The 26,328-nt window shown below is 36.7% G+C and overlaps 1 protein-coding gene across 3 annotated transcripts in view; it reads left to right on the top strand.

Annotated features, from left to right (window-relative positions):
• The window catches only part of DCHS2 (dachsous cadherin-related 2), a 275,852-nt gene that overhangs the window by 161,349 nt on the left and 88,175 nt on the right, over positions 1 to 26,328 (top strand). For all 3 annotated transcript variants that reach the window (XR_016019065.1, XM_088792569.1, XM_019733266.3), the window contains 4 exons: positions 780 to 1,019; positions 9,938 to 10,072; positions 10,288 to 10,497; positions 15,754 to 16,611. Coding sequence is in view for 2 of the 3 variants with exons in the window: in XM_088792569.1 (XP_088648695.1) it covers positions 780 to 1,019; positions 9,938 to 10,072; positions 10,288 to 10,497; positions 15,754 to 16,611 (1,443 nt within the window). In the remaining variant the exon portion in view is untranslated. The remainder of the gene's footprint in view (positions 1 to 779; positions 1,020 to 9,937; positions 10,073 to 10,287; positions 10,498 to 15,753; positions 16,612 to 26,328) is intronic.

A 26,328-nucleotide genomic window follows, 5' to 3' on the forward strand; every position in this document is an offset into this window, starting at 1 on the left:
AGCAATTATTGGGAAACTTTCATCAAATATGAAGCAGTAAACCTCTTTAATTATGTGAAAGAAAGTTCTTATAGGATGAGCATGTGTTAGAGAAGCAAACATCAGCCTTAAAAGAAAAAAATGTGACAATTGTAATCATGTAACAGCTATATGTGTACAAGTCTTTATAACAGTTTGTTTATATGAGTTATATGCATAAATGGCAATAACATGAAGACATGTTTTATTCATTAAATTTATTGTCTGTGTTATAAAGTCTTTACTATTTTTGTTAACAAAACTGTTAACTGAGAGTAAGTATAAAGAGACTATAACTCTTTAACAAAAACTAAATATCTTAAAGTCTAAATATCTTAAAGAATATAGCCAGACTCACCTTCTTGTAACTTGGTCATGTTAAGTATGAATAGTCATTTGACCTGAAAATGTATACTGTTAGAACCTAATTTTTTTTTTTTTTTTTTAAGTGGAGGTAGATGTTGGGTAGAGAAAACATTTTGGTGTGGTCTCCTCGGTAGATTATGTATATGATAGATTACTTGTGAATTCTCATTCATCCTTACAGTTTAAATTAGGATGGCTCTTCTGACTAAAAATATTTTATTTTTCTTATTTAGATAATATACAAATTTAAAGTTAGTTTAATAAGATTTATTCTTTAACAAAAAAAGGCGTCTGAACTTTTAGCAAGTTAGGTAAGTTTGGCATAGGTAGTTAAGTAAGCAGGATATCTCTAAGGAATATTTATTACATATTGCTTTTCTCCTCTTTCAAAATAGGCTTACTAACTACAACTTGTTCTTTGGATTATGAAATAAAAACTCAGCACGTTCTGACCCTTCTGGCACTGGATGACGGCATCCCCGCACTTTCTTCATCCCAGACTTTGACAATTACTGTTCATGACGTGAATGATGAGGTACCAGTATTCAAGCAGCACCTGTATGAAGCTTCAGTTAAAGAAAACCAAAGTCCAGGGGAGTTTGTCACAAGGGTTGAAGCTGTGGACAGAGATTCAGGTAATTTTAAAATATGGAAACTAGGTAATTAATGCTAAAAATATAAATTGACATAGTGTAAATTAGTTATGCCCCCAGAAAAATTAAAACAATTGGTAGTCATCTCACACTTCTAATATCTCTTTAATTGGCGTACTTATCCACATGTAAAGATAATGTGTGCTTTTATCTAGCATTTTCTTATAGTGATCTTTATCATTGTTTATGGTAAAGTGATACACACCTATTAACATACCATTTATTGATTTCATCTTGATAATAAACTAAAGTATAGGCAAGGTATCGCATTTTTTTCAGAGTGTAATAGATACATTGAGTACAAGAAGGCAAATGGTTATTTCCTCTCTATGCAGCAGAAGGGAAGAGATTAGGATGCTGGCATCAGACTGCCTGGGATTGAATCCTAGAACTGCCTTTTATTTAAGCTGTGTAACCTTGAACAAGTTACTAATCCTCTGTTTGTTTATCTGCAAAATGGGATAATAGTAATGTCTAATTTGTAGTTTTGTTATAAGTATTAAGGAGTTATTACATGTAAAGAACTAAGGCCAGTGTCTGGCACAATAAATGGTCAATAAATGTTAGCTCTGTCATTACTATTATTACTATTATTAGTAATATGTCAACCACTTTAGTGACACATGACTTTGAAGTAAACAGTTTCTTTGGCTAGGAATTTGTAAATTTCTTAGAATTGCTTTTCAGTTTCACTATGGCTTTTTTGGCATTTAAGTTTCAGTGCCTTTAATAATATTCTGTTTTTATTTTAAATAAAATAATTATAAAAATTATAGTGAAGTATTTCCCATTAACAACATATGCCAAATTTTCCTATCTGAATTAATGTGAATAGTTTAATAAGCCAGTCTTTTGAGATTCACATTTGTATATAGCAAGTGGCATTATATAATCAGTATAATATTTTGTTCTTTCCTTATAGGAATTTTAATAGATGTTTCTATGGAGAAACAGAATTAATAATAGCATGTTCCTCCTGTTTCGAAGTGGTAAAACATACATTTCCTTGAAGTTTTTGTCTAAATTATATATCATTTAGATGCTTTGCCCTTTTGAAAAATACCATCTTTTAATGAATGCATTTTACATGAATTTGGATGTGAGGCTACAAACATTATTTTTAAGGGCTAATTTTCTCTTTTGGCCAGAGTGGGGCAGTGTGATCAAACAATTTTTCTTACTATGCTCAGTGACACAGGACTAGAATATGTTAACAACTGCTTGTCCTGACCAGCGCTTGAAGAAATTATTTAGCACATTTCTCGCAGTATGATTTTTAGGGTGATAGAAACAGAAACAAGGGAGAATATACACAAGCTCTGTGTTTCACCATAATTCCAGTTCAAGCAAGTTCTTTTAGAGTGTGCTCGGGTGTGAATTGAGCCACCCAGGGCTCTGGGCATCTTAGATACCACTTCCCAAAGTACTCAAACACATGCCAAATCTTCACTGATGTGCGAATTAGCAATCCCTAAAGTGTGTAAATCCTGTCTCCCCTTGACCTTACTTTAGCTTCTTAATTGTAATTTTCTGTACAATGGACTCTACTAAAAGGATCTCTTTAGCTTTAACGTTTGAAGAGGGAGGAAAGAATTTCAGATTTGTGCATATATCAACTAAAGATGATTACTATAAAAATGCTTCCTGATTTTTACTGTCAAGTTGCCTAGGGTTAGTGTTATTTTCTTTTAGAATTGATAGTCTGCAACCTGTTACTTAAATTGTATGTTCATTATTGTGGAGATTATGGTTTGCCGGATGGAGAATTTAGATGTAAAATTATTGTTTTTCTGATCCTGCGTATATGGATGTTGGAAATACACATTAGAATCTTCATGAATCTCATGTACCTTCACATGTTTTAGAGACAATTTCAATTTTCTGGAAATCTTCATGTTTTTAATGAGGCCAGATCTGTTAAACAAGTGGTTATGTAAATGCACGTGCATTTGTGTGTATGCATGATCTTTTGAACTTATTTTCCCTCAGTCTTTTTTTCTCTCTTTTTTTTCTTGTTGGTTAAAACAATGAAAAAAGATTATGCATGAGAATTAAATGACGTAGTCAAGATTTTAACATAACTGGCATCACATTGGAATCTATGAATGGTTTACTTTATAGTGTGTAGTATTTTTAAAAATACTATAGCATTACTTAATACTAAAAAGCTTAACATATGTTTTCTAGCATTCTACAACGCAGTTTTAAAAAATGTAAGCATAAAGTGTCGGCTTTCAAAACCCATGGGAATTCAAGCACTGAGTGTTTATGATATATGACGCACACTAGTTCTAACAGCAGTTTTTTTCTTGTATTAAAAGGGAAAAACAACTACCAGGTTTTAACTAAGATGTTAAAACTGCTGCAGCATTTGGTGCCACCAACGAGAGTTCCATTGTTACTGAGAAAAGATATTCCCACAGGGTGCCCCTTTCACTTCTGAAAAAAGGGTGCCTGCCCCCAGGGAAGATGACTCACTCCTGGATGATACATTTGCTCAATAGTGGCGAATACAAAATAATTTAACAGCACATTGCCTTACAAAAATGTTGACTTCTATAATGAGAGCTTATTCTCTATTTCATAGAAATGTATTCTCTACCTGGGTTTATCTTGAATAAACTATACATCTGGTTTCCTGGAAACTGTCTCAGCATTAGATGAACAATTGCACTCAACAGCCTATACATACAGCAAAGGAGAGACACTGCCATGACAGTATTTCATCTATTTCATGGACTCCAGGACACTATTAATTGTGAAATGCATCTAATTTCAGAAATGTGGAAAAAAAAAGGGGGGGTCTTAGGCTTAATGAAATAGTACACAGAAAAAGAAAACAGAATAAGGACCACTCATAACCTCACCCACCAAGAGAAAATCAGTGTTAAAACTCATACATAGTCTCATTTCATTTAATATACGGTATTGGAACTCATTTAATGCACAGTATTGGAATTGTATAATTGTTGACTTCTCTGCCTGCCCTTTAGACTGTGAACTTCTCCTAGATTCAGGACATCTTTCACCCACTTTTATCCAGGTCCCACATAGTACAAAGTATGAAGTAGGAGCTCAGTAAATGTTTTTGACTATGTGACCTGAGAAACTGGAGCTTCTGCAAAGTAAGCTGTTTCAAGTTGCTTTCACGCTTCAGAATTCATTCATTTATACCTATTAATTCCTTCATTCAATCAACCAGGCACGATCCTATTTTTGCTTTAGAAATGGCTGGGTCGTGTGGCATTGTATAGTTGAGGGATTGCATGAAATATAATCTTCCTAAAAAGCATCTCTGAAAAGAATGCTTCTCCGGTCAGAATTCTTTATGAATTCCCCCGTGGTTTTGAGGATAAGGTTCTATTCTCTTTTAGCTTAACAACGAGGCATTTATGAAGTGACTCTAGCTTTCCTCACTATTCTCAGCTCCTCTCACTCTCTCACTCTTTTCTCTAGGACAGGATTCTGCAAACTTCTCTGTAAAGGGTGCTAGTCAATGTTTTAAGCTTTGAAGGTCATAGGGTTTCTGTTACTCTGTCATTGCAGCAAGACAGTAGCAATAGATAATACATAAATCAATGAATGGGGCTCTGTTTCAATAAAACGTTACAAAAGGTGGGGGCTGGGTTTGGCCAGTGGGCTGTAGTTTGCTGACTTTTGGTCTAACACATATATCTAATTAAGACATCTAAGTTACTTGCTACTTTCTACTCATCGGATCCAATATGACATCATCAAAGCAGTGGATTGATGTGATGTTCTTCTGGGTGCCAAGCTGATCTCTGCTGAGTATGATGGCTGATAGTGAAAGAAGCGCCTAAAGATGTACCTGCTGGTCCTGCTGGGTGAATGCAAATCACTTCTGATAGTCCTTAAAAATGGGTATAGAGTATTCATCTTCAAAAGGCAGTCCCCAGGACCAGTGACATCATCATCCCCAGGCTACATGGAGACAAGTAACTCCCAGAGGGCTTTGAAGGGATGACAGTGTCCCTCTAGCCCATGTCTTTCTCAGGGTCTTTATGAAGGGAGAGTCCTCTGAATTCAGGGAATGTAGTGGGGAAGATGGTGGGCATGGCATCCATGGTAAATCCATCTTAACATTCCCATTTCCTTAAGCTTTTAGAATCGTTATAGTATGCAAGGGAAGATCTGGCATCTCCGCCTCAATGAGGATAGGCCATTACTGAGTCGAGTCAATCAAAGAAACTGTCAAGAGACATAACTCTATGAGCTAACACGTAAAATTTGGAATCTATGGTAAGCACACCACATAAGTAAATCTGGCCTAAACCAAAGTTAAATTTCATCTTCCTGGATCTCACATCCTTAGAAATGACTTCCACACATATTCTCCAGGTTTATTCCAATATAAATTAGAAAACTTGTGATATTCTTTCGGAACTATAAGCCATCTCTGACTGAGTCAGATTTGCATGTGGAGGCCTGCAGTATGTTGAGATCTGACTCCAGTGGATATTCAGGTCAGTAGGCATCCTCTTGTAAGAAGTTACCCCTTGTATCTGCCACTCAATTTGGGTCTGATCTTTAAGGAGATTAATTTTAGGAGTCCCATAAAAACCAGAAGCTTTTTGGTTTTCTAACTATGACTGAGCTGAGAGTTTAAAGCCTCAGCTTGTAATTTTCTTTTTGTAAGTTCCTAGTACCTTCAGAAACAGCCATCTCACATCGTATTCCTTTTCATTATGTGGCCCAAGTCAGCACCATTTGGTCCTCTAAGGAATTCGAATCCTTTAGCAGTCACTTCATCATAGTCAAACACAGGTGATAATTGAATTGATTGGGATATAATTGCAAGTGATAAATGACTAGTATTCCATTTCCCCTGGGCAAGGAGCTCAGCAACGCATTCAAGGCCAACGATATAACCAAACTAGTCCCAGAGTCCCTGTTACCTGGAACCCACTCCTGGTACCAAGTACTGTATCAGTCAGGTGCAGTCAAGAAAACCAGATGTTACAAAATAGATGTTGGAAGACTAGGTGAGCAAAAAGGGAATCTTGAAGTAACTCAGGAAAAATAACTGTAGGGAGCAGCTACCACCTCTGATACTGGGAAACAAGGAGAAGAGGTTGAGATTTTCAGAACCTAAGAAGAAAATGAGAGAAGGGGCCCTGGAGAGCCTGGTCCTGGGAGGGCCAAAGAGAGTGAAAGCTGTGAGCAGTTACTGAAGCCAGGTGAAATGGCATTGTTGATAGGGTCAGTAAGCAAACAGGAGGAAGGAAGTCCTATCCCCTCTCCTTCTGACTCTCAGTCTCCCTCTGATGTCCCTTTGGGGCCAACACTCTTTCTTCCCTCTTACCCATTCAGTCCTATTCATCTTTAGGGTCTCAGCTTATAGAAAAGGCAACTTATATTTAGTCATCTCTTATCATGTGGAATTGTAATTTCTTGCTTACTTATCTGTATCCAGTGCTATACTGTAAGCACTGTGAGAGCAGAGAATTTGTCTTCTTGCTAGCCATTATATTCTTAGTACCTGTCATGGTACCTTGGCACCTACTATCACTCTCTGTGTATGTTTATTGAATGGCATAATTAATGAACTATCTACATGTAGTAAGTCTTCCCTGATCCACTTCCTCAGTAATTTAATGCATTTTACCACACTGTCTGTAATTCAGTGTATTAACAATCTCCCCCATTAGAGGGGAATTCTGAAGGCTGAGATAATTACTTACTGTTCAGTGGTACCTTTGCAGTGCCTGGACTCAGTAAATATGCATTACATAAAAGAACATGAATTCATGCATGCATGCATGAGTGAATTAATGAAACAACTAAATGACTGGAGCTCATTGCAGACACATGGATGTCATCTGCATATGAGTGGATACTGAAGCCAGTGGATTGGGAGGGAGAGACAATGAATTCCTTTTTCTTCTTCCCTCTTTCCTTCTTTTTCTCTCCCTCCTGTTCCTCTCTCCCTTTGTTCCTTCCTTTCTGTTATTTTTAACATGAGTAAGCAATGTCTGAAGGTAAGAACTGAAAATGGCCAATAGGGATTAAAAATAACCAGAATGTCATTGGTGACAGTAGAAAGAGTAGTTAGGTATGGTAGTGGTTTGAAACTAGCTGCAGAGAATGGATGGCATTTTTGAAAGAAGCTTGGCTATACAGAGAAGGAAAAAAATCTTGATTTTTATAACTTGAGAATAATATTATTTAAGGGAAAGACAAGAATTGACAAGAAAATTTCAAGAGAGAATATTTGAAGAATTACTTTTGCCATTGAGACAGAAAGCCAGAGGTTGAGTTGAACACAGACGCAGAAAGTTGAGGGAGTCTAGTACCTCCACTGTCTCTGGGAAATAGGAAGGGGCATAATCTCGGAGAGTGAGCCAGGAGGTGTTTGGGTAGGAGACACAGATGGGAGAGGGGTGACCAAGGAAATTTGATAAGGTCGCCAGACAACAGTGACATTTCAGTGGCCTCAATCTACGCTGTTGTGAAATTTTATTCAGTCCCAGTGTTCTGCTGGATATTCAAGGCAGGCGTGAGATGGTTGGAATGATTTTGGGTTGAGGCTTTCTTTGCTGGACATCTTTGGCAAGAAACCATGGGACCTAAGGAAATGTGCAAGGTTGCTAAAGTGAGAATTCATAGGGCTGGCCTGGAAAGAGAAATAAATGAATGGAGGAGGGGTATTCTAGAGTGGAAGACTTAAGGCAGAGTGGGTCATAGGCTGTAGGTCTTGAAGTCTAAGAGCAGATATCCATATGGGTGCACAGACATAGGTGCACACACACACGCACACACACACATACACACACATCCCTCACTAGGAGTGTGTCATAAGTATATCACAGAATATGTTCAGATCCAGATCTCCAATTTGCTTAGTAAGGTAATGGAATTCGACTAAGTAATCTCTATTTTATTTTTGTTTTCTTAGTTTTCAAGTTTGATGATGCTCTGTTTGTTCTGGTGCATTACAAGGGTATGTGGAGGAAGAAGCAAGGCACTAACTGAATTCTAAAAGATCTATAGTAAAATACTTAAAATTTAGTTCACATTATTTAAGTTGTGAAGGGTGTGAAGTTTGGGGTGTGAAAATGTGTGTGTGCAAACTACAGTTACAACAATCGTGTTTATCTTTAATAATACACTAGGAGGATTGAAGGTAAATGGATTGTTATCTTAGGGATAAAGATAATATAGAATAATAGAAATAATAAGATCTGAAAGTTTCTAAAAAGTCAGGGAACTATTGGTTATAGTGGGAAAGCACATTAGAGAATAACATGTGAAAGAAGGGACGAACAAAGGAAGGAAGGAAAATATAAAGATTTGAGTTTGTTTAAACATTTGAAGATATTTTCTAGGTTTGACAAATGTTGGGAATTAAAAGAGTATATATAATACAATGTAATTTATAATTATAATAAAATCATAGTAAGTAAGGGAAATTATTTCAAAATTAAAAGGTACTATTCTCCATAACAATTCCATGAAAGTAGTGGCTTTACCTATTTGATTCACCACTTTCTCTTTGGCAAATCAGCACTATGTTTGTCACCTGATTTTGCTCACCAAATATTTGAGGAACAAGGAAAGTAAGTATAAGATGGTATTGTTCCCATTGTTATACTGTAGTAAGAGGTAGACAAGAATGACAAACTTTATCAACTTATAATTTTTAGAAATTCGATCCTGGCTATAGAAGAGAGTATGTGATCTTTATGAGAGCAAAGTAATCACTATGATTATTAAGTAATGATTAATGTAACACTATGTCTAATACCTAATGATAGAATGAAATATTTTGGTGACTTCTGACCATATCATATCAAATACATTGATCCTATCGTAGGCTTTTTTCAAAGTCATTAAAATGCCTGCAGATTATTTCAAATAGCCTTTTTCTTTCAAGTGACAGAGTAAGAAGACATGTATATTTATTCTTATATAAAACTAACATTACATTCCACTCCTTCCAGCACTCGGTCCTATATTATATCCACTAGATCATAGTGGAATGCAAATTCACTTTTTAAGACTGGCAAGGTAGAAGTTTATAATTGATTTTTTTGTTGTCGTTAAGACCAAAGAACAGTATTCCATTTTGTATTGAAGTATACAATCCTATATTTTAAGTACTATATCTATACCTAGATTCTTGTCAGCTAAGAAAAGAACAGAGTAAAATGATTAAAAAGAACTTGTGTAAAGTGCAAATAAGCTATGATGGCATGGGATAAACACATCATAGTTAACGGTATAAATGGTCTTTACAACCAGTGATGGAAATGGCCTGATACTTTTCTCAGGGGAGAAATGAAACCACAAAAATATGGGAAGAATTATATTCAAAATGCGTAATAGTGCGGTACCACATTTCTCACTGCAGATAGGAGACTGAATACTACGCAGAAAACAAAACAACCATACACAAAGAGGCAACTCGACGTGCTTGCCTCTTGCACTGGAGAATAAGAGAGTACTGTAACTGAACACAAGCTTTGATAGGAAGTCAGTCTACAGAAACTGTCCTTTGCCCTGTCAGCTTATAATTATGTCATGAAATCACAATCAGGGTGTTAGAAGGAGTAATTAGGAATATGTTGTAGGGTTGCACACTCATAAGACATTTTTTATGGGAGGGAAAAAATCTTAAGCATTCACTGTGGGGAAGTCTCATAAGACTTTTGAAAATCAAGCATTTCAGCCCATGAGGCTTTTATTTAGCAAGAACAACCAAAAAAGTTGATTTGGGTTTCTTGTTTTCTTTTTTTTAACCGTAATGTGATGGTTGTTTAAAAGTCTTGCCTTTTTCATCTATCACCTAACATGTTCATAGCAAAAAGAATAGGAGAACAGACAGGCGAGTGGATACCAAAGGGATAACTGCTAAAAGGTTTCTTTATATTTTTCTTAAGGAATCAATTCTAAGCTTCAGTTTGAAATCATGCCAGGTGCATCAGTTGGGCTGTTTGAGATAAATCCTGACACCGGAGAGGTGGTGACAACCACCACACTTGACAGAGAAATTCAGGACGTCTTCATCCTTCGAGGTAAGGGGGCCCTTGACTCTGCTAAACAAACAAGGAAAAAATAGGTAGCAAGAGGTTTAGTGGTGAAATTTTACATTTCAGTAGGGTGTCTTTAAATAAAATGTTATTGACCCAATTCCACCTGGTTAGTTTGGTCTGATACTGTCTACTTAAGGGCAATATATTTTAGGTATGAATTAACAGCCACAATCTGCGCATCTTTTATTCCGTGTCAGTACTTGTACGAGACGGGGGAGTTCCTTCATTGTCTGGCACCACAACCATTCTCTGTACTGTGGAAGATGAAAATGATCATGTGCCAGAGATTATTGTCCCCATTCATGACATCGAGATTCTGGAAAACCAAAATCCAGGAGTTGTCTATACTGTTTTGGCCTCTGATATGGATGCTGGCAATAACGGAGCTGTTCAGTATCACATAATTGGTAAGTACCGTCTTTATTAAAATTCCCTCCAGGATACCGACTGAGTTGATAGATACTGTATGGTGATTATTCTGTTATTGTATCTACTGCAATGTCCACAAAATACACACCCAAAAAGCACTGATATGTGCCGTGGGTTTCCTCTCTACCTCCTTCCCACAGCTATTTGGAATGACTACCCTCAAGTTCTTTAAAAATATTCTGTCAACAACTCTTGTAAACTTTTCTATAGGGCAATATATTTTATTGCCCTATATTATTTAACATTAGTGGATGTACAGATGAAACAGATTTGGTGTTTTCCTACTTTGGTTCTCTCTTATGATCATTTATTTTTATTATTTTGAGCAATTCAGACTTTCTTTTCAGGTCTTTCTAAATGGAACCTAGAGGATATGAGTGGGCAAACAATTCCCAGATCTGAATACCAATGTAATACTTCAGATCTCCAACCATACCCCACAGATCATGGTGTTTAGGAACTTCTTCCTGAGAAGATAATTCTGTGATATTTGCTCCCTTTCGATCAGAAGCGTAGGATTTCTGACAAAATAACTTTAGCATTAACGTGGTCAACTTGAGAGAGTCACATTTTATTCACCTAAAAAAAAAAATGATTAATGAACCTAATTTTTAGCATATATCAAGGAGTAGATAAAATGATAGGAGTTGACAAAATAATGCTTCAGAAACTGCTTCTAATGAAGAGAAGCTGCTAAAAGTTCTTGTAAAAATGGATTTAAGACTAGCTCCTGGAAGCTATCACTGTCTATTTGCTAAAAATTCTATAACTAGGCTATGTTTCCTTTGTACCACCCATTTTACTCCAAAATGAAGAGTTTTCTTGCCTTTCCCCCTGATTATAGAATGATATATAATTATTGTAGAATATATACACAAGTTATGAAAAATGAAAGTAACAACACAAAAAATCTTATATCTTGCAAAGATAATTCATTTGATATTTTGAAAAACACTTTTCCATAAACCTTAGTGAATGCAGACCCAATTTTATAATTATTGGATAATTTATATATGCTAGTTTGTTACGTCATTTTCAAAACTCATATACTGTGTACATCTCTCATGTCAGTGAATATACATATATCTTATCATTTCTAATGATGTCTCTTATGCATACGTTTAATATCATTTATTTCACTCAACCTTCTTCATGGTCATTTAAATATTGAACAGTCTTACTATTATAAAAATACTGTACTGAATAAAACGTATCCAATTATTTCCTTATGATAAATGTAAGTGGAATTATCACATCCAAGATCATATATATTTTAAATATTTATATATAATGTCATGCTGCCTTCCTAAAGAATAATACTCCCTCAAACTAATTTACATAAATAAGCCTAATTCTTATCTCTTTCTCATCTGTTGCAGTGAAATAGATACTTTTCTTCCTCTGTAAACTCCACCTGTTTTCTAGAACTTCTAAAACTATCTGTGGTTAAGGACCAAGGTTTATATATATATATATATATATTTTTTTTTAAGTTTTATATTTTTTAAATTTCCAATCTGTCATGACTGATACTTTTGTAAAATACAATAAATGTATTACCAGGAAAAAGAATAAAAGGCGTACAAAATACAAGTCCCAATTTTTTATACTTATTGTTGTATTATGCAGTCATAAAATTATTCTGTCAAGTTGCTATAAAATTTTCTAAATACTCTCAATTTCTATACTTGTTGAGGACCAATTACAAACAATCCAGGACTTCCTCCTGTCCCCTTCCACTGCATCAAGGACGCTCCTTATGGTGATTCACTTCTCTTTCCAGTATTGTCAACATTTCCCCTTCTGACTTTTGCCATCACTTTTTACCAGTCTTTCCCATCTTGAGAAGCATCTCCCCTCAGATGTATTTCTTCACTCACTATCCCTTTTCCTTCACAATCAAGCTTCTTAAAAGCATCTGCACTCTGGTTTCTCTGTCTTTACCCCACTTACATTCCTTAGCCCATTGCAATATGTATTCCACTGAAGTCACCCCACTAAGGGTGTCACCCCGCAAAAGACACTAAGGATCTTGTTGCTAATCCAGTGGATCCTTCTCAGTTCTTCATTTAATTGTAGTGCTTTGTGGCTTTGTGCACTGTGTCCTGGCCCTTGGTCTCACCTTGACTTCAGAAAGCCACTTTCTCCTGATCCTTCCAGACAAGCCTTTCCGATGTCTTTGTTATTTTGGTGGTCCTTTGACTTGTTGGAGTTCCTTGGGTCTTTTGTGCTTATCCTTTTTCTTTTCTCACGGACACACTCTTACTGCATCATTCCATCCAGTCTCTGTCTTCAGCTACCTTGGTACCCTATCTTTATCTGTATCCTATATCTCAGTCCCATTAAAGGACTTTTGTTTTTTAAGTAATGACTCTCCTACAAATATAAAATTAACAACTGCCAAAGATTTGTATTTAACTACTTAACTAACGAACAAACCAAAAAGATGTTAAATCAGTTCAAGGACAATTCCAAGACATACACACACACACACACACACACACACCATTAGCATTATTATCAGTTTTCAACAATTTACAGAATAGTAAAATCGCTGAAAGACAATGAAGGCGGAAGATAACTGATGGAAAAGCCAGACTGGATACCCACTAATCTTTTAATTTTTTTTTTTTTTTTTTGTCCCCAGGACACCCACTTATCTTTTTCCTCCCATTTTAAATAGTTTCATAATTTTTCCTGACAGCCTCAAAGACCCCAATCTTTTTATCCAACAGCATCACATTATCAATTTGTCCAAAACTGAACTTAGCATCACCACCTTTTCGCCCATCCCAATCATGTTCTGGCTTCTTCTGCAGTCTCTGCTAGTGATCTTCAGCTTTTTTTTTTTTTTTTTTTTTTCTCAACTTGCCCTGAAAAGAATCTTGCTACACAGTCAGCGCTGAAAATCCTTGTTCACATTTTTACATGGAAAAGGGATTATTGTTATAGCAGTAACTCTTCTGAGTTATATGCCCCCAAATCAATTAATGGTTTTTATTTATTTACCACTTAGAAACTTGAACAGGTCCTACAATTTAGTTCATAGCAAAGACCCCTCCAATTATAGAAGGATGTATTTCCCAGGCATTAAAGTCAATCAGTGTTTCAGCAACAAACTCCAGTACTGGGAATGCTCCTTTACTTGGCAGAAACTTTTTACACCCTGGGGCAGTATACTTTGGTCAGTTTGGGATGAGTCAGAGGTGAGCTTTTATAATTTGAAAGAAGGGCCATGGCCAGAGACTGTAGCGTCCAGTGATTGCAAAAGTGAACGTGGGAAAAATAAACCCATATGATCCTAGGTGATTTCTCACGCAGAACAATTTTAGGACTAAAGATATGTAAACTGAGCTTCGTGAAATTACCTTAAAACTACTTGTTCCCAGGTTCTCCTTGGAAAGCTTCATATAACCTGGGAGCACACAGACCTCATTTGAAAGACAACTGGTCTAAACACCTTTCAGATTTTCATCTAAGCCCATCATGAATTCTTCCTGCTTATTCCTTATTTTTCCTCCTTAATATCTTTGGAACGTGTCCACTTCCTCTATGCACAGATGATTTCAGAACCTCCTTATTCCTCAAAAAGATTGGTGTAATAGTCTCCTAACCTCCTGTATTCTAATCAAGCTTTGACATCGTTGCCCAGTACTCTTCCTAAAACAGAAATGTGATTCATGACACTTTCCTGTCTACAATCCTTCAGGGACGTCCCATAAATTTCAAGATAAAGTATAGACTCTTCAGCAGTGTACACAGGGCACTTCATGATTTGACCCCTGCTCACCAACTAAATTCATGTTTTCTGTACTGCCAACTCTCTCCCTACCCTCGATGCTCAAATACCCAAGGAATCCTGTGATCTAGACACACAAAATATTTGCTGCCGTTAATTTCTCATACTTCTGGGACATAACACAGATTCTATCCTCTACCTTCTTCCTCTTCCCCCTCTCTGAATTGCGTCGCCTGTCTTCCTCCCCTTCAGGAGTTAGTTTTGATGTCACTGTTTCAAATAAGCGTTTCCAGCCATCCTAACACAGGACTGTGTGTCCTTCCTCTGTGCTTCCCAGCGCCCTGTATGTATGATTCTCATACTGTACTTTAATAATCCAGGTACTGACCCACCTGTCCTCCTGCGCTATACACTCTTGGAGGCCGGGATCGTGTCCTACTCTCTTCATAGTCCCAGCATCTGGCGCATACTTGGCACATGACAGATGTTCCTTAAATGTTTGCAGAGTGAATGATTTGCTTTACCAACCATAAACACTACAGAAATGTGCTTTGTCAGATTATCCCTATGTTTGGTACAAATTTACCATATCTTATTAATAAATACAAGTCCCTTCTCCTCAGGCCCCCCGCCCCCAGCACTACCTATGGCTACCGTGTTCTCTAAATGCCATTCCACTTCTTCCCCTGTGAGTTGCCTCAAGTAAGTTCCCATACTATTGGGAATAATGTGCCTCATCCAAAAATATGTCGCTCATCAAAGAAAATCGCCAGCAAGTCACGGAGCTACATTTTTCCTGACTAATGTTCATTCAGGGTGACTTTCAAATGTCTTTGAAGGCTTTGTCCCTGTGTTCAGTTTTAACTTTTATTCCACTTAGTACCATGGACAGTAGTAAAGGGAAGGCTGCAGGGAAGAATGCAATATTGTGCTCGCTTATGTTGTGGAAGGGATAGACAAGTGCTCCACCATCTCTACCAGAAGTGAGATGATCGTGCCCAAAGAGCCATGGAAATGGGAAGAGGAGCTTACAGCAGTATTATATAGCTGGCATAGACTGTAGTACCAATCGAGAAAATTACCACCATTAATCTGTTGATTTTTGATTGACACCTAAAAATGGATATTATATCCTGTCTGTTATCCCTGCCTACTATCGTTTCATTTAAAAAAAAATCATACTTCTGCAAATCAGTCAAAGCAAGTGTTGTAATTATAGAGGAATTAAGATAGACACTGAATTACATTATTTTGTTTATCCCCCCGATAACAGAAGCTTCATGAGAGCATGAACTTTATCATGTCACTGTTTATCCTTAGTACTTACAAAAGTGCTGTGATGTAATAATCAGGAGATAAATATTTGTTGAATGAATGAATATATGTATATATATATGTGTGTGTGTGTATATACATTTATAAATATATATATGTATGTATAACCAAAGCTGCTAATTTTTCAATTTAAATGAATTTTGACTGTTTTCTTTAATAGATGGAAATACTGATGAATACTTTGCTGTTAATGAAACATCAGGAGAACTCTCAACCACGTGTGCTTTGGACCGGGAGCTGGTCAACCATTTTGTCCTTGTCATCCTGTGCTCTGACCTGGGGGATCCACCTAGGAGCTCTGTCGTGCAGTTGCGAGTTCGCGTTATGGACGACAATGACCACAGCCCTTCCTTTCCCACGCTTCATTACCAGTCCTCCGTGAGAGAAGATGCTCAAGTGGGAACAGTGGTGCTGGTGCTATCTGCTGTGGACACGGATGAAGGCCTGAATGGGCAAACTGAGTACTTCCTGACAGATGAGGCTTCTGGTGCCTTCACCATTGATCCTGTGGCGGGGATTTTGAGAACTGCCCAGACCCTCGACCGAGAAGCCAGATCTCAGCATACATTTAGGGCTGTGGCCAGAGACTGTAGCATCCAGGGCTCACGAAGCACCACAGTAACTATAGAAGTGCACATCACTGATGTAAATGACAATGATCCAATTTGGGAACAGAATCCCTTTGATATTTTTCTTTCCCCTCCGTTACCTACAAACCAGACGACTGCCATTCTGAGAGCCAGTGACCCAGACTCGGGGCCCAATGGAACTGTTATTTTTAGTTTTGCGGAGACCCAGTCAATGTTTTCTATTGATAAATATACAGGAGAAATTCAACTTCAGCAAAACCCATCTTCAGAATACTTTCCGATCTGGCTGCAGGTAAAAGTTATGGACCAAGGGGTCCCAGCTAGGACAACCGTTGGTCTCTTGGTCATTCACATGGAAGGAGAAGATGTAAAAATTTCCTTCAGCCACCATCTGTATAAAGGGATTGTGACTGAAAATTGTGAGGCAGGTAAGTGTCCCTTTGAGTTTTTTGTATATTGTACCCATTTTGACAAAAATGCTTAAAACTAAGGATTATACAGTAAAAGAGCTATTGTAGATTCAATTATAAATTTGTTAATCTAACCAATTCTTGGTATGCTAATTTTCATCCAATGTGTCAGACAAATATACTCAAATACAGTAAAACACACACACGTGACTATTTTTCCTTATATTGCTAATTGTTTTTAAATAATTTCCACACAAATTTATGCCATAATGGTAAACATAAAAAAAAAACCCTACCAAACAGATTAATTTAAAATATCTTTCTATGCAAAAGAAAAGTATTCTTTGTAGATAGTTGTGAATGGAAAGAAATTCAATGTAGGTAATTCTATCCAACTGGAGAACAGAGAAATGAGTCTTCTGATCCTTCCATCCAACCAGCGGGCAAAGCAAATGTACTCAAGGGTTTAGAAGAGGAAGAGTTTGGTTGCTAAAGGACTCGTGAGTGCTGTTTTTTTGCTCACGTCACTTTTTGTTTTCATTTGTCATTTTATCATGATTCAATTTCACTTTATACCTACATAAACCACCACTTAAAAGGCAACCGGCATTTTTCTGAAATTGATTTGCTTATTTCATAGTGAAAATATGTTTTATGTTATATACTGCCTTCTATATGAAAAGAGAATATTCAGCTTAATATTGACTATTAAATTAGGGTTGCTCTCAGTTGCAGACTATTAACCTGACTTCAACCCTCTTTTGAATTATGGTTATCCCATGGGTTGCTTACTCAGAAGTCCTGTTATTGATTCTAAATATAATTAAGAGTGAATTGCTATTATCTTCATTAAATGAAATAATAGTGACTTCTAAAATAAGTCAGAAATTTCCAACCTATATTCTTATGTGTAATGAGACTTCCGTGTAAGAGTTAAACGTTAATATGAGATACTTAGAACTATATTTCTATTCCTCTTAAGAGGCATACATCCCAACCAAACAACAAAGGCTGATGGAAAGTAAAGTCAGCATTTTCTAAATAATATAGCACAAAATACAATTTACTAATCAATCTAGAAATTGATCTGATAAAATCATAGAATCTTTGAGCCCTGCCTTTGCCTGAAGTACAGATACAGACATTTCTCCCTAAATATCTGTAACATGTGGTCTTTCAGTCTCTACTTGAATATTTCAGTGATTACAAGTTTAGAACAGTGGTTTCTGAACCTGGGTGTAAAACATCACCCAATTCTACAGGTTCTGCTTCCCAGTTCTTCCAGGCTCTGCTTAGATCTGGGATCAGGACATTTGTTTTTTAACAAGCTCTGTGGGTGATTTGATTGCATGACAAAGTTGAAAAACCCCTTCCTTTGGAAAGTCATTTGTATATTGAACACAGATCTGCCCCTTTATGTCTATCCAGAATTATGAATCTTAATTCTGCCTTCTGAAGCATTGTGCTGTTGTATACAATCACTCTTCAGATATTTTATTTGCTCCTTCAACACACTTTTTTTTTTATTGAGTATTATGTGCCACAGACTTTTCTATTGGGATATGTTAGTGAACTAAAACACAAACATGCTTTTTCTTGTGAGACTTCATTCCAGCAAAGATATAGAGAGATAACACAAATAATAAATAACTAATGTATAGTATATGTTAGATGGTGATAAGAGCTATTGAATAAAGTAAAAGCAGAGCAGAGTAAGAGGGAATTGGGAGTAAGTTGCAGTATTAAACAGCAGGTAAAATCAGGCATCATTTGGGCAAAGACTTAAATAGAGGAGGTAGGCATTTGTATATTTGGGGGCAAAGCATTTCAGAAAAAAAAGAAAATCTAGTGGGATCCGGCCTGGTTCGTTCAGAGGATAGCAAAGAGGCCTGCAGGACTGAAACAGAGTAAGCAAGAGGGAGAATAGGAGAAAATGACATAGAGGACTCAGAGATCATGCAGGGCCTTGTAGACCGTTGGGAGGACTTTGACTTGAAATGATTTTCCCTTCTGTAGTTTGTTCATTTATACTTCACATAATAGGGTTTCCAACCACTACTAGTGAATATTCACACCCAATACAAGTTTTGTGGGGCAATATACATTACATATATTATTCCTCAAAAGAATTGTCATGGAAGCCATTACTGCAATCACAATTTTTTACATTAGTGAATGAAATTTCTAAAGATTAAGTAGTATATCTAAGGCATTTGCTAATTGTTAAGATATTCTTTCTCAATTCACCCAGGATCAATTTGTTTGCAGAATCAAAGTTAAATAAAAGGCACCCAAAGAAAACATTTCAATATGAAATTAAGTTATGGATTAATAAGTATAATAATATTTCTGGTTGAATTCATAAATGATTTAAAATAACTAATAAAAACTGCTGTGGAAGGGGAAAATTTGCATCTGTTTTTGCTTTGCAGGGTGCCATTCATTTGTATGTCACAGATTCACTCTGTTGATAGGAGGCAGCCATTACAGGAGGAAATGACCTTGATTTTAGCCTGTTTCCCGTCACTCAGGCAGCATCTTGTCAAATCTGTATACCTTCCATCTACTCCCAATCACAGTTGGGATTAATCATTATGGTTATGAGTAACCTGAGATAAAAAGTTAGGGCAGAAGACAATCAAGACCAAATTATGTTCTTACCTCTGCAGGTGGGCCTCCTGTTTAAGATTCGGTCAGAAAAGCTGATGAATATATAGATGGGACTCCTTCATTCCACTATCTGCGTCATTGTTTTTTCTTTGACCTCTGATCAGTTTTCCTTCTTAGTCCTCTTGTATTTAGAATTACCGAATTAAAATGGACTTATCTTTTTAATAGAACTTAACACTCTATTTATTAAATCTTACACATAAGGAAGGCTAGAAATACTTCTGGCAGTATTACAAGCATATGGTATCCATAAACATCCAGGTAGGGATACGTTTCAAGACATCTGAAGCAGTGGGTTGGGATGTCACTTTGAAGACTAACTATGACATGTGTGAACCGCATGAAGTCTAATTTACAAGGTAAACCAACAGCTCCAGCATATAGCAGGAAGGAGAAAGAGGGATAGGAAGGATGACAGTCAAGAAGGGTGTTGAATCTCACTGGATGCAGCCAACCTACATCGGGTGAGCAGGATTTCTCAGGCCCTTTTAAAAACAATGACAAGGAACATAAAATATTGATTGACATTTGAAGATAACCAAAGCTTTGCTTGGAAGATGAATTCAGGACAGACTGCCAGATCATATTAGAGGCACCAGACTGTAATTTTCTTCTTTCGCTTTTGAATTCCAGTGGTTTTAAAAGATTATAAGGTCACTGATCAGTGCTAAAATACCCTTGAAATAAATTATTTAATAGCATTTTATAACTTCTAGCATTCTTTCTTTCCAAAACATGCCTGAAATTTTAATTTTATCTTCAAATGAAAAATGTGTCTGTTGGAAGCTTAAATTGTCTGTGGATTACTCAAGCATCCTATCAGTAGGCACCACTTGACATTCCCAGTGAATTATTTTCTTGTATTACCATGAATTTTCATCCCACTAAACTGATTTTAACATCTAGATGTTCTTTTAAGAAAATAAAAATGTTAAAACAAATGACTCCAATTTATTTGTATTTGTTTAACATTTCTTTCTTAGAAAGCCCACAGTTTGAGTTTTGATTAGCATTGCATTCATCTATTAACATTAAACTTAACGTCAGCTGTTTAAAACAATATGTAGTTCAATACATAGTTTCCATTTATTTTATTTTTCAATCACACAGTTAACATTCAATATTATATTTGTTTCTGGTGTACAGCATAGTGGTTAGACATTTGTATAACTTCCAAAGTGATAACTCTTGCACCTACCTGACACCATATATAGTTATTACAATATTATTGACTACATTCCATAAATTGTACTTTACATTTCCTTGACTATTTTGTAACTGCCAGTGTGTACTTCTTAATCCCTTCACTCTTTTCATTCAGGCCCCCAACCCATCTGGAAACCATCAGTGTGTTCTCTGTATCTATGAGTTTGTTTCTGTGTTGTTTATCTACTTTGTTTTTTTTTAGATTGCACATGTAAGTGCAATTATATGCTATTTGCCTTTCTCTATCTGGTGCATTTCACTTAGCATTATACCTAGGTCTATCCATGTTGTCGCAAATGGTAAAATTTCATTCTATTTTATGGCCAAGTGATATTCCATTGTATATATGTACCATTCTTTATCCATTGGTCTTTTGATTAGAACATTCAATCCATTTACGTTTACAGTAATTACTGATAGACATGTAGTTATTTCCATTTTATTAATCGTTCTCCAATTGTTTTTGTAGTTCTCTATGCTTTTTTGTTTTCTTGCTCTTCTTTTGTATATCGATGACTTTCTGTAGAGTTGTATTTGACTTCCTTTCTCTCTATGTCTTGTGTCTCTCTCGTAGATTTGGGTTTGCAGTTCTTATGTGCTTCATGTAGACCAAGCTATGTCTGTAACAACCTAGTTGAAGTGGATGGTCACTTAAGTCGAATGCATTCTAAAATCACTACCGTGTTTACTTCACCTTCCATGTTTGTGCTTTTGTCATTATTTTTTTACTTCGTGTGTGTGTGTGTGTGTGTGTGTGTGTGTGTGTATTTGTGTGTATCCCTTGATATACTGTTGTAATTACACATGATCTTTCTACTTGTGCCCTTTAACCTTTGTACTAGCTTTAGTGTTGGTCGATCCATTGCTTTTCTTATATGTTTGCCTTTGTCAGTAAGAATTTTTTTCTTTGTGATATTTTCTTATTCATATTTTTTAATTTCTTAATTTTTCTTAAAGAAGTTCCTTTAGCATTTCTTATAATAGTGGTTTGGTGGTGATGAACTCCATTAGTTTTTCTTGTCTGAGATATAGTTTCCATTTTAAAAGTAACCCTTTGGTAGGTAAAAACTCCTTAACAGTCAGTTTTGAAATGTTGGCTTATTCATAGAAATAGTCATTGTCAAGAGTACCAGTTGCCTATAAGAGAGAGGCTGGTCATATAACCGTGTGAAGAAAAGCTGAAGTCCCAGTGATTCTTCACTCTTTACTCTTACTAGTATTCTTTTTCAACCCAGGTGAGAGGGAATCTAATTGTTCTCAATCTTTTTGAAGTGAAAGATAAACCACTTGGTTGTCCATGATGTTTCAATCCATTAAAGAATTTAAATGAACCTTCTAGAAGCCAGCTTTTATTTGTTTCTGTTTCACTCCCAATGGTTTGGTTATCCTGATTAGGATGAATCAGCAACCATCGTCCCCAGTGTGGACTGTTCACAACTTCATGCAATTCTCTGAATTATAAGGAGGGGAAAATTGAAATTATGAATTGTACTGATATCCTGATTAAAAGTAAGTACTCAGACTTTGAAAGAGTTGAAATAAAATTAAAACATGATGACCATTAGGGGTATCCTAACTACTAAAATATATTTAATATTGTATCATACGTAAATTAGATCTTGATATTTGGAAGAAAACCCATTCTTCCGGCCCTTTGGCAATTGATCCAGCGGATTCTGGCTCTTCCTCTCGAGAAGGCTGGGCACGTGTATGTGGAGGATGGAAACTGTGATAGGAATTAGCGTAGCCACTCTCCTCACAATGGGCAAATTCTCCTTCTTAAAGTGGAAATGATAAGGATTATCTCATAGGGCTGCTGTAAGGATTAAATGAGGTCGTACCAGTGCATGCCATTGTTTTTCTTGTATTATTGTTATCCTTCTCCTGGGCCAAACCCTTAATTGAATTCTATAAAGTTAGCTGGGTACAAATTCTAACCAGAGCAACCCATTATTACTTAACAATTATATAGCAGCAATAAAGTACTTGTAGTTTTTAAAATCCTCCCATTCCATTCTGTTCCATTTTGTCTTCAAACCAGATAAGAATTATACTTTCCAAGGTGACAGAGTTCCCATAACTATGGAAGTGGTGTCTGTGTCATCCATGACTTTGGAACAGGGCCCAGTACATAAATTTTTATGAAAATGGGAGCAAACATTATTTGTCATTCCTACTTCATTATTTAAGGCCAACCCCATATTTGGAATGAAATTCATTAGAATGAGTACCATTTAACTAGCCATTTACAACAATATTGAATTCCATCACCTTACCTGTGATTCTAAGGTAGCTCTGGAGGACAAAGAAGGAGAAAGGCCTTTGGGAAGGTCAAATTTTCTTGGAAGATGACAAACACCTTACAAGGCCGTTTTCATCTTTGGGAATTAACCCCCACCTGAGACTCAGTCACACAGGCTCAAGACCTCATTTTACTAACAAATCAGGGAGTTCCTCCCCTGGGCTGGGACTTAACAACCAATAGGAAAGAGACATGTGCGTATATAAAACAAAACGCTAGTTCTTTCATTCATATGAAGAACTATGATTGCCATGTGATTGTAGTAGTCATGTCACGATGATCAGCAGTTTCTTTCTAAGAAAAAAAGAAATAGGAAGCCAAATTGTAATCAGAAAGTTGCTTGCTAAACATAAACAGTTTGGGCAGAATGTATTTCCAGTATTGAATGTCATCAGCCTATGTTACTCTTTCCTCAGAGAGCTCTCACAGCACTGCCTGGTAGGAGTTTGTGATGCCTTCATGACTGTCTGGGCTTCCATTGCTCATCAACTTCCTTTTGATTTACACATTTTTCTCTTTAAGGGTCTTGACACCTCAGTCAAGGCCTCTCCCCAGGAGTAATTCTGTTTCTTTATGATTTTGTTTCTGATTTTGCCTAATTTTTCTGAACCATTATGCTGTTTACAGTGTAACAGAGTTAATTGTGTGTTTTAAAGACTTCATTTTTCCAAAGTTTAGGTTCACAGCAAAGTTGAGAGAAAGATACAGAAATTTTCCATGTACCCCTTACTGCCACGCATGCACAGCCTCCCCTATTATCAGCACCTTGCAGCGGAGTGTCCATTTGTTACAACTGATGGACCTACACTGATACGTCGTAATCACCCGAGGTCCATAGTGTCCACTAGGGTTCACCCTTGGTGGTGTACATTCTGTGGGTTTGGACAAATGTATAATGGCACGGATCCATCATTACAGTATCATACAGAGTAGTTTCACTATCCTAAAAGATCTCTGTGCTCTGCCTGTTCATCCCTCCCTCACTTCTGCCCCCAACTCTGATAACCACTGATCTTTTTACTGTCTCCATAGTTTTGCCTTTTCCAGAATGTCATATAATTGGATTCATACAATGTATAGCCTTCTCAGGTTGGCTTCTTTCACTTAATAGTATGCATGTATGTTTCTTCCACGTCTTTTCATGTCTTGATAACTCATTCCTCTTTAGCACTGAATAATGTATCATTGTCTGGATGTAGCACAGTGTATTTATCCATTCATCTACTGAAGGGTATCTTAGTTGCTTCCAAGTTTGGGCAATTATGGATAAAGCTACTATAAAAAAGCCACATACAGGTTTTTGTGTAGACATAAGTTTTTAATTCCTTCGGGTAAATTCCAAGGATTGTGATTGCTGACTCTTATGGTAAGAGTATGTTTAATATTTTAAGACGCGGCCAAACTGTCTTCCAAATTGGCCGTATAATTCTGCATTCCCACCGCAATGATGGAGAGTTCTTGCTCCACAGCCTTGTCAAAATTTGCTGTTGTCGGTGTTCTGGATTTTTGCCAGTCCAGTAAGTGTGCAGTGGTAGCTCATTGCTGTTTTCATTTGCATTTCCCTGGTGACATAGGATGTCACCTATGCTTATTTTATGCTTATTTTTATTCTGTGTATCTTCTTTGATGAGGTGTCTTTTAAGGTCTGGCTCATTTTTTAATTAGGTTGTTTGTTTTCTTGTTAAATTTTAAGAGTTCTTTGTATATTTTAGAAAATTATTTTTTATCAGATGTGTCTTCCGCGAATATTTTCTCCCAGTCTGTGGCTTGTCTTCTCATTCTCTTGGCATTGTCTTTTTAGAGTAGACGTTTTAAATTTTGATAAAATCCATCTTATCAATTATTTCTTTCATGGATTGTGTCTTTGGTATTGTAGCTAAAAAAATCATCACCATACCACAACGTCATCTAGGTTTTCTCCTATGTTATCTTATTGGAGTTTTATAGTTTTTTATTTTACATTTAGATCTGTGAAACATTTTTAGTTAATTTTTTGAAAGGTGTGAGGTCTGTTTATAGGTTCTTTTTTTTTTTTTTTTTTTTTTTTTTTTTTGCATGTGAGTGTCCAGTTGTTCCAGCATCATTTCTTAAAAAGACTATGTTTGCCCCCATTGAATTACCTTTGCTCTTTTGTCATAGATCAGCTGACTATGTGGGCCTATTTCTGGGCTCCCTATTCTGTCACCAGTACCACACTGTCTTGATTACTATAGCTTTATATAACTCTTGTGTAGTATCAGTCCTGCACTTTGTTCTTCTCCTTAGGGTTAGTATTTTTGAACTATATTTCCTCTATTGTCTGTGTATAAGATCTTCCACCTATTTTGCAAAGATATCTACTTGTTTTGGATAGCATTAGGGTAATTACAGCAAAATGCAAGAAAAAATATTCTGCCTTTGAAAAACAAAATAGGTAGTCCTACTACAAACAAAGAGCACTCATAAGGAAGTCTGCCACATGGAAAGAAAACAAAGCCCATCCCTTCTAGTTGCTGGAAGGGGTGGGGGGGCTTGGTATAGGAAACAAGTGGTCATCCAGGAGCATCCTGGTACCTTTCTTTCCTGAAGCTAGAATCCTGGAGGGGGCCAATAAGGTAGACTGAAGGAAACGCTAATAGCAGAGGACACTTTGGAATGCTGGGAGGATATCGTGCTTCACAGGAGAGCCTTAGGCTAACAGGACAAGTGGCAGCAGAGTAAAATGAGCAATGTGTGTAGGTAAAGAGAAGGCACAAGTGAGTGTCCCATCTCTGGCTCTCACAAGGCCTAGAAGACATCCGATAGCCCCAGCATTCCCACTTGAGGACAGAGATTAACACAGAGTACAGGCCATCAGGCCTGCCATGGGAACCACTATTGCAAGGGATGAGATTAGCCCATCCCCAAATCTGTATTGTAGACAGCCTGAGTGCAGGGTTGGGTGAACCTCCAAAGGGTCTGTGGCATCAAAAACAGATGCAGGACTAGGTCAGCAGGGTGGAGTTCTGAGCCTAAACATGCTGATGTGACAGTCCGGACTCATTGACCAGGGACAAATCTAAGAGCCAGTGCACAGTGCGCAAAGATCCCACCTCATCACTGCATGTTCCCCCTGACCCCCCCGTCCCCCACCTGTGTCATCTTACAGATGAGCAGCACAGGGGAGGAGGGCCTGAATCTCAAACATTGAGCATGTTCTTGAAAAACAGTAAGTCACCTGAAAGTACTGTTTAAGGGGAAGAGATCATGACATTAAATGGCATGTTTAAGAAGGTCGGGTTTCTTTCTATTGTCCATCAGGGTGAGGCTCATAAGGAACATTACATCACCCATAAAAATATTTAAAAAAACAAATTTTATTTTCCTCCTCTTAAATTGTGCTGTGTAAAACTGTAACTCTGCTTCATTCATTTTTAACTCTTAAAGGATACTCTGATCTCTGTTCTTGAGATGCCCCTCATTTTTCTATCCTTCCCTACCACACTTCCTATTAAATGTTAACTGTATGCTCAATATTATACGCTCAATATTCAAATTTTTATAGGCATAGGACACAGATGGTCTGCCTGGTTAAGAGC

The sequence above is a fragment of the Rhinolophus sinicus genome, chromosome 15 (assembly GCF_057876585.1).
Source record: "Rhinolophus sinicus isolate RSI-liver-muscle chromosome 15, RSI-T2T, whole genome shotgun sequence".
Classification (NCBI taxonomy): Eukaryota; Metazoa; Chordata; class Mammalia; order Chiroptera; family Rhinolophidae; genus Rhinolophus; species Rhinolophus sinicus.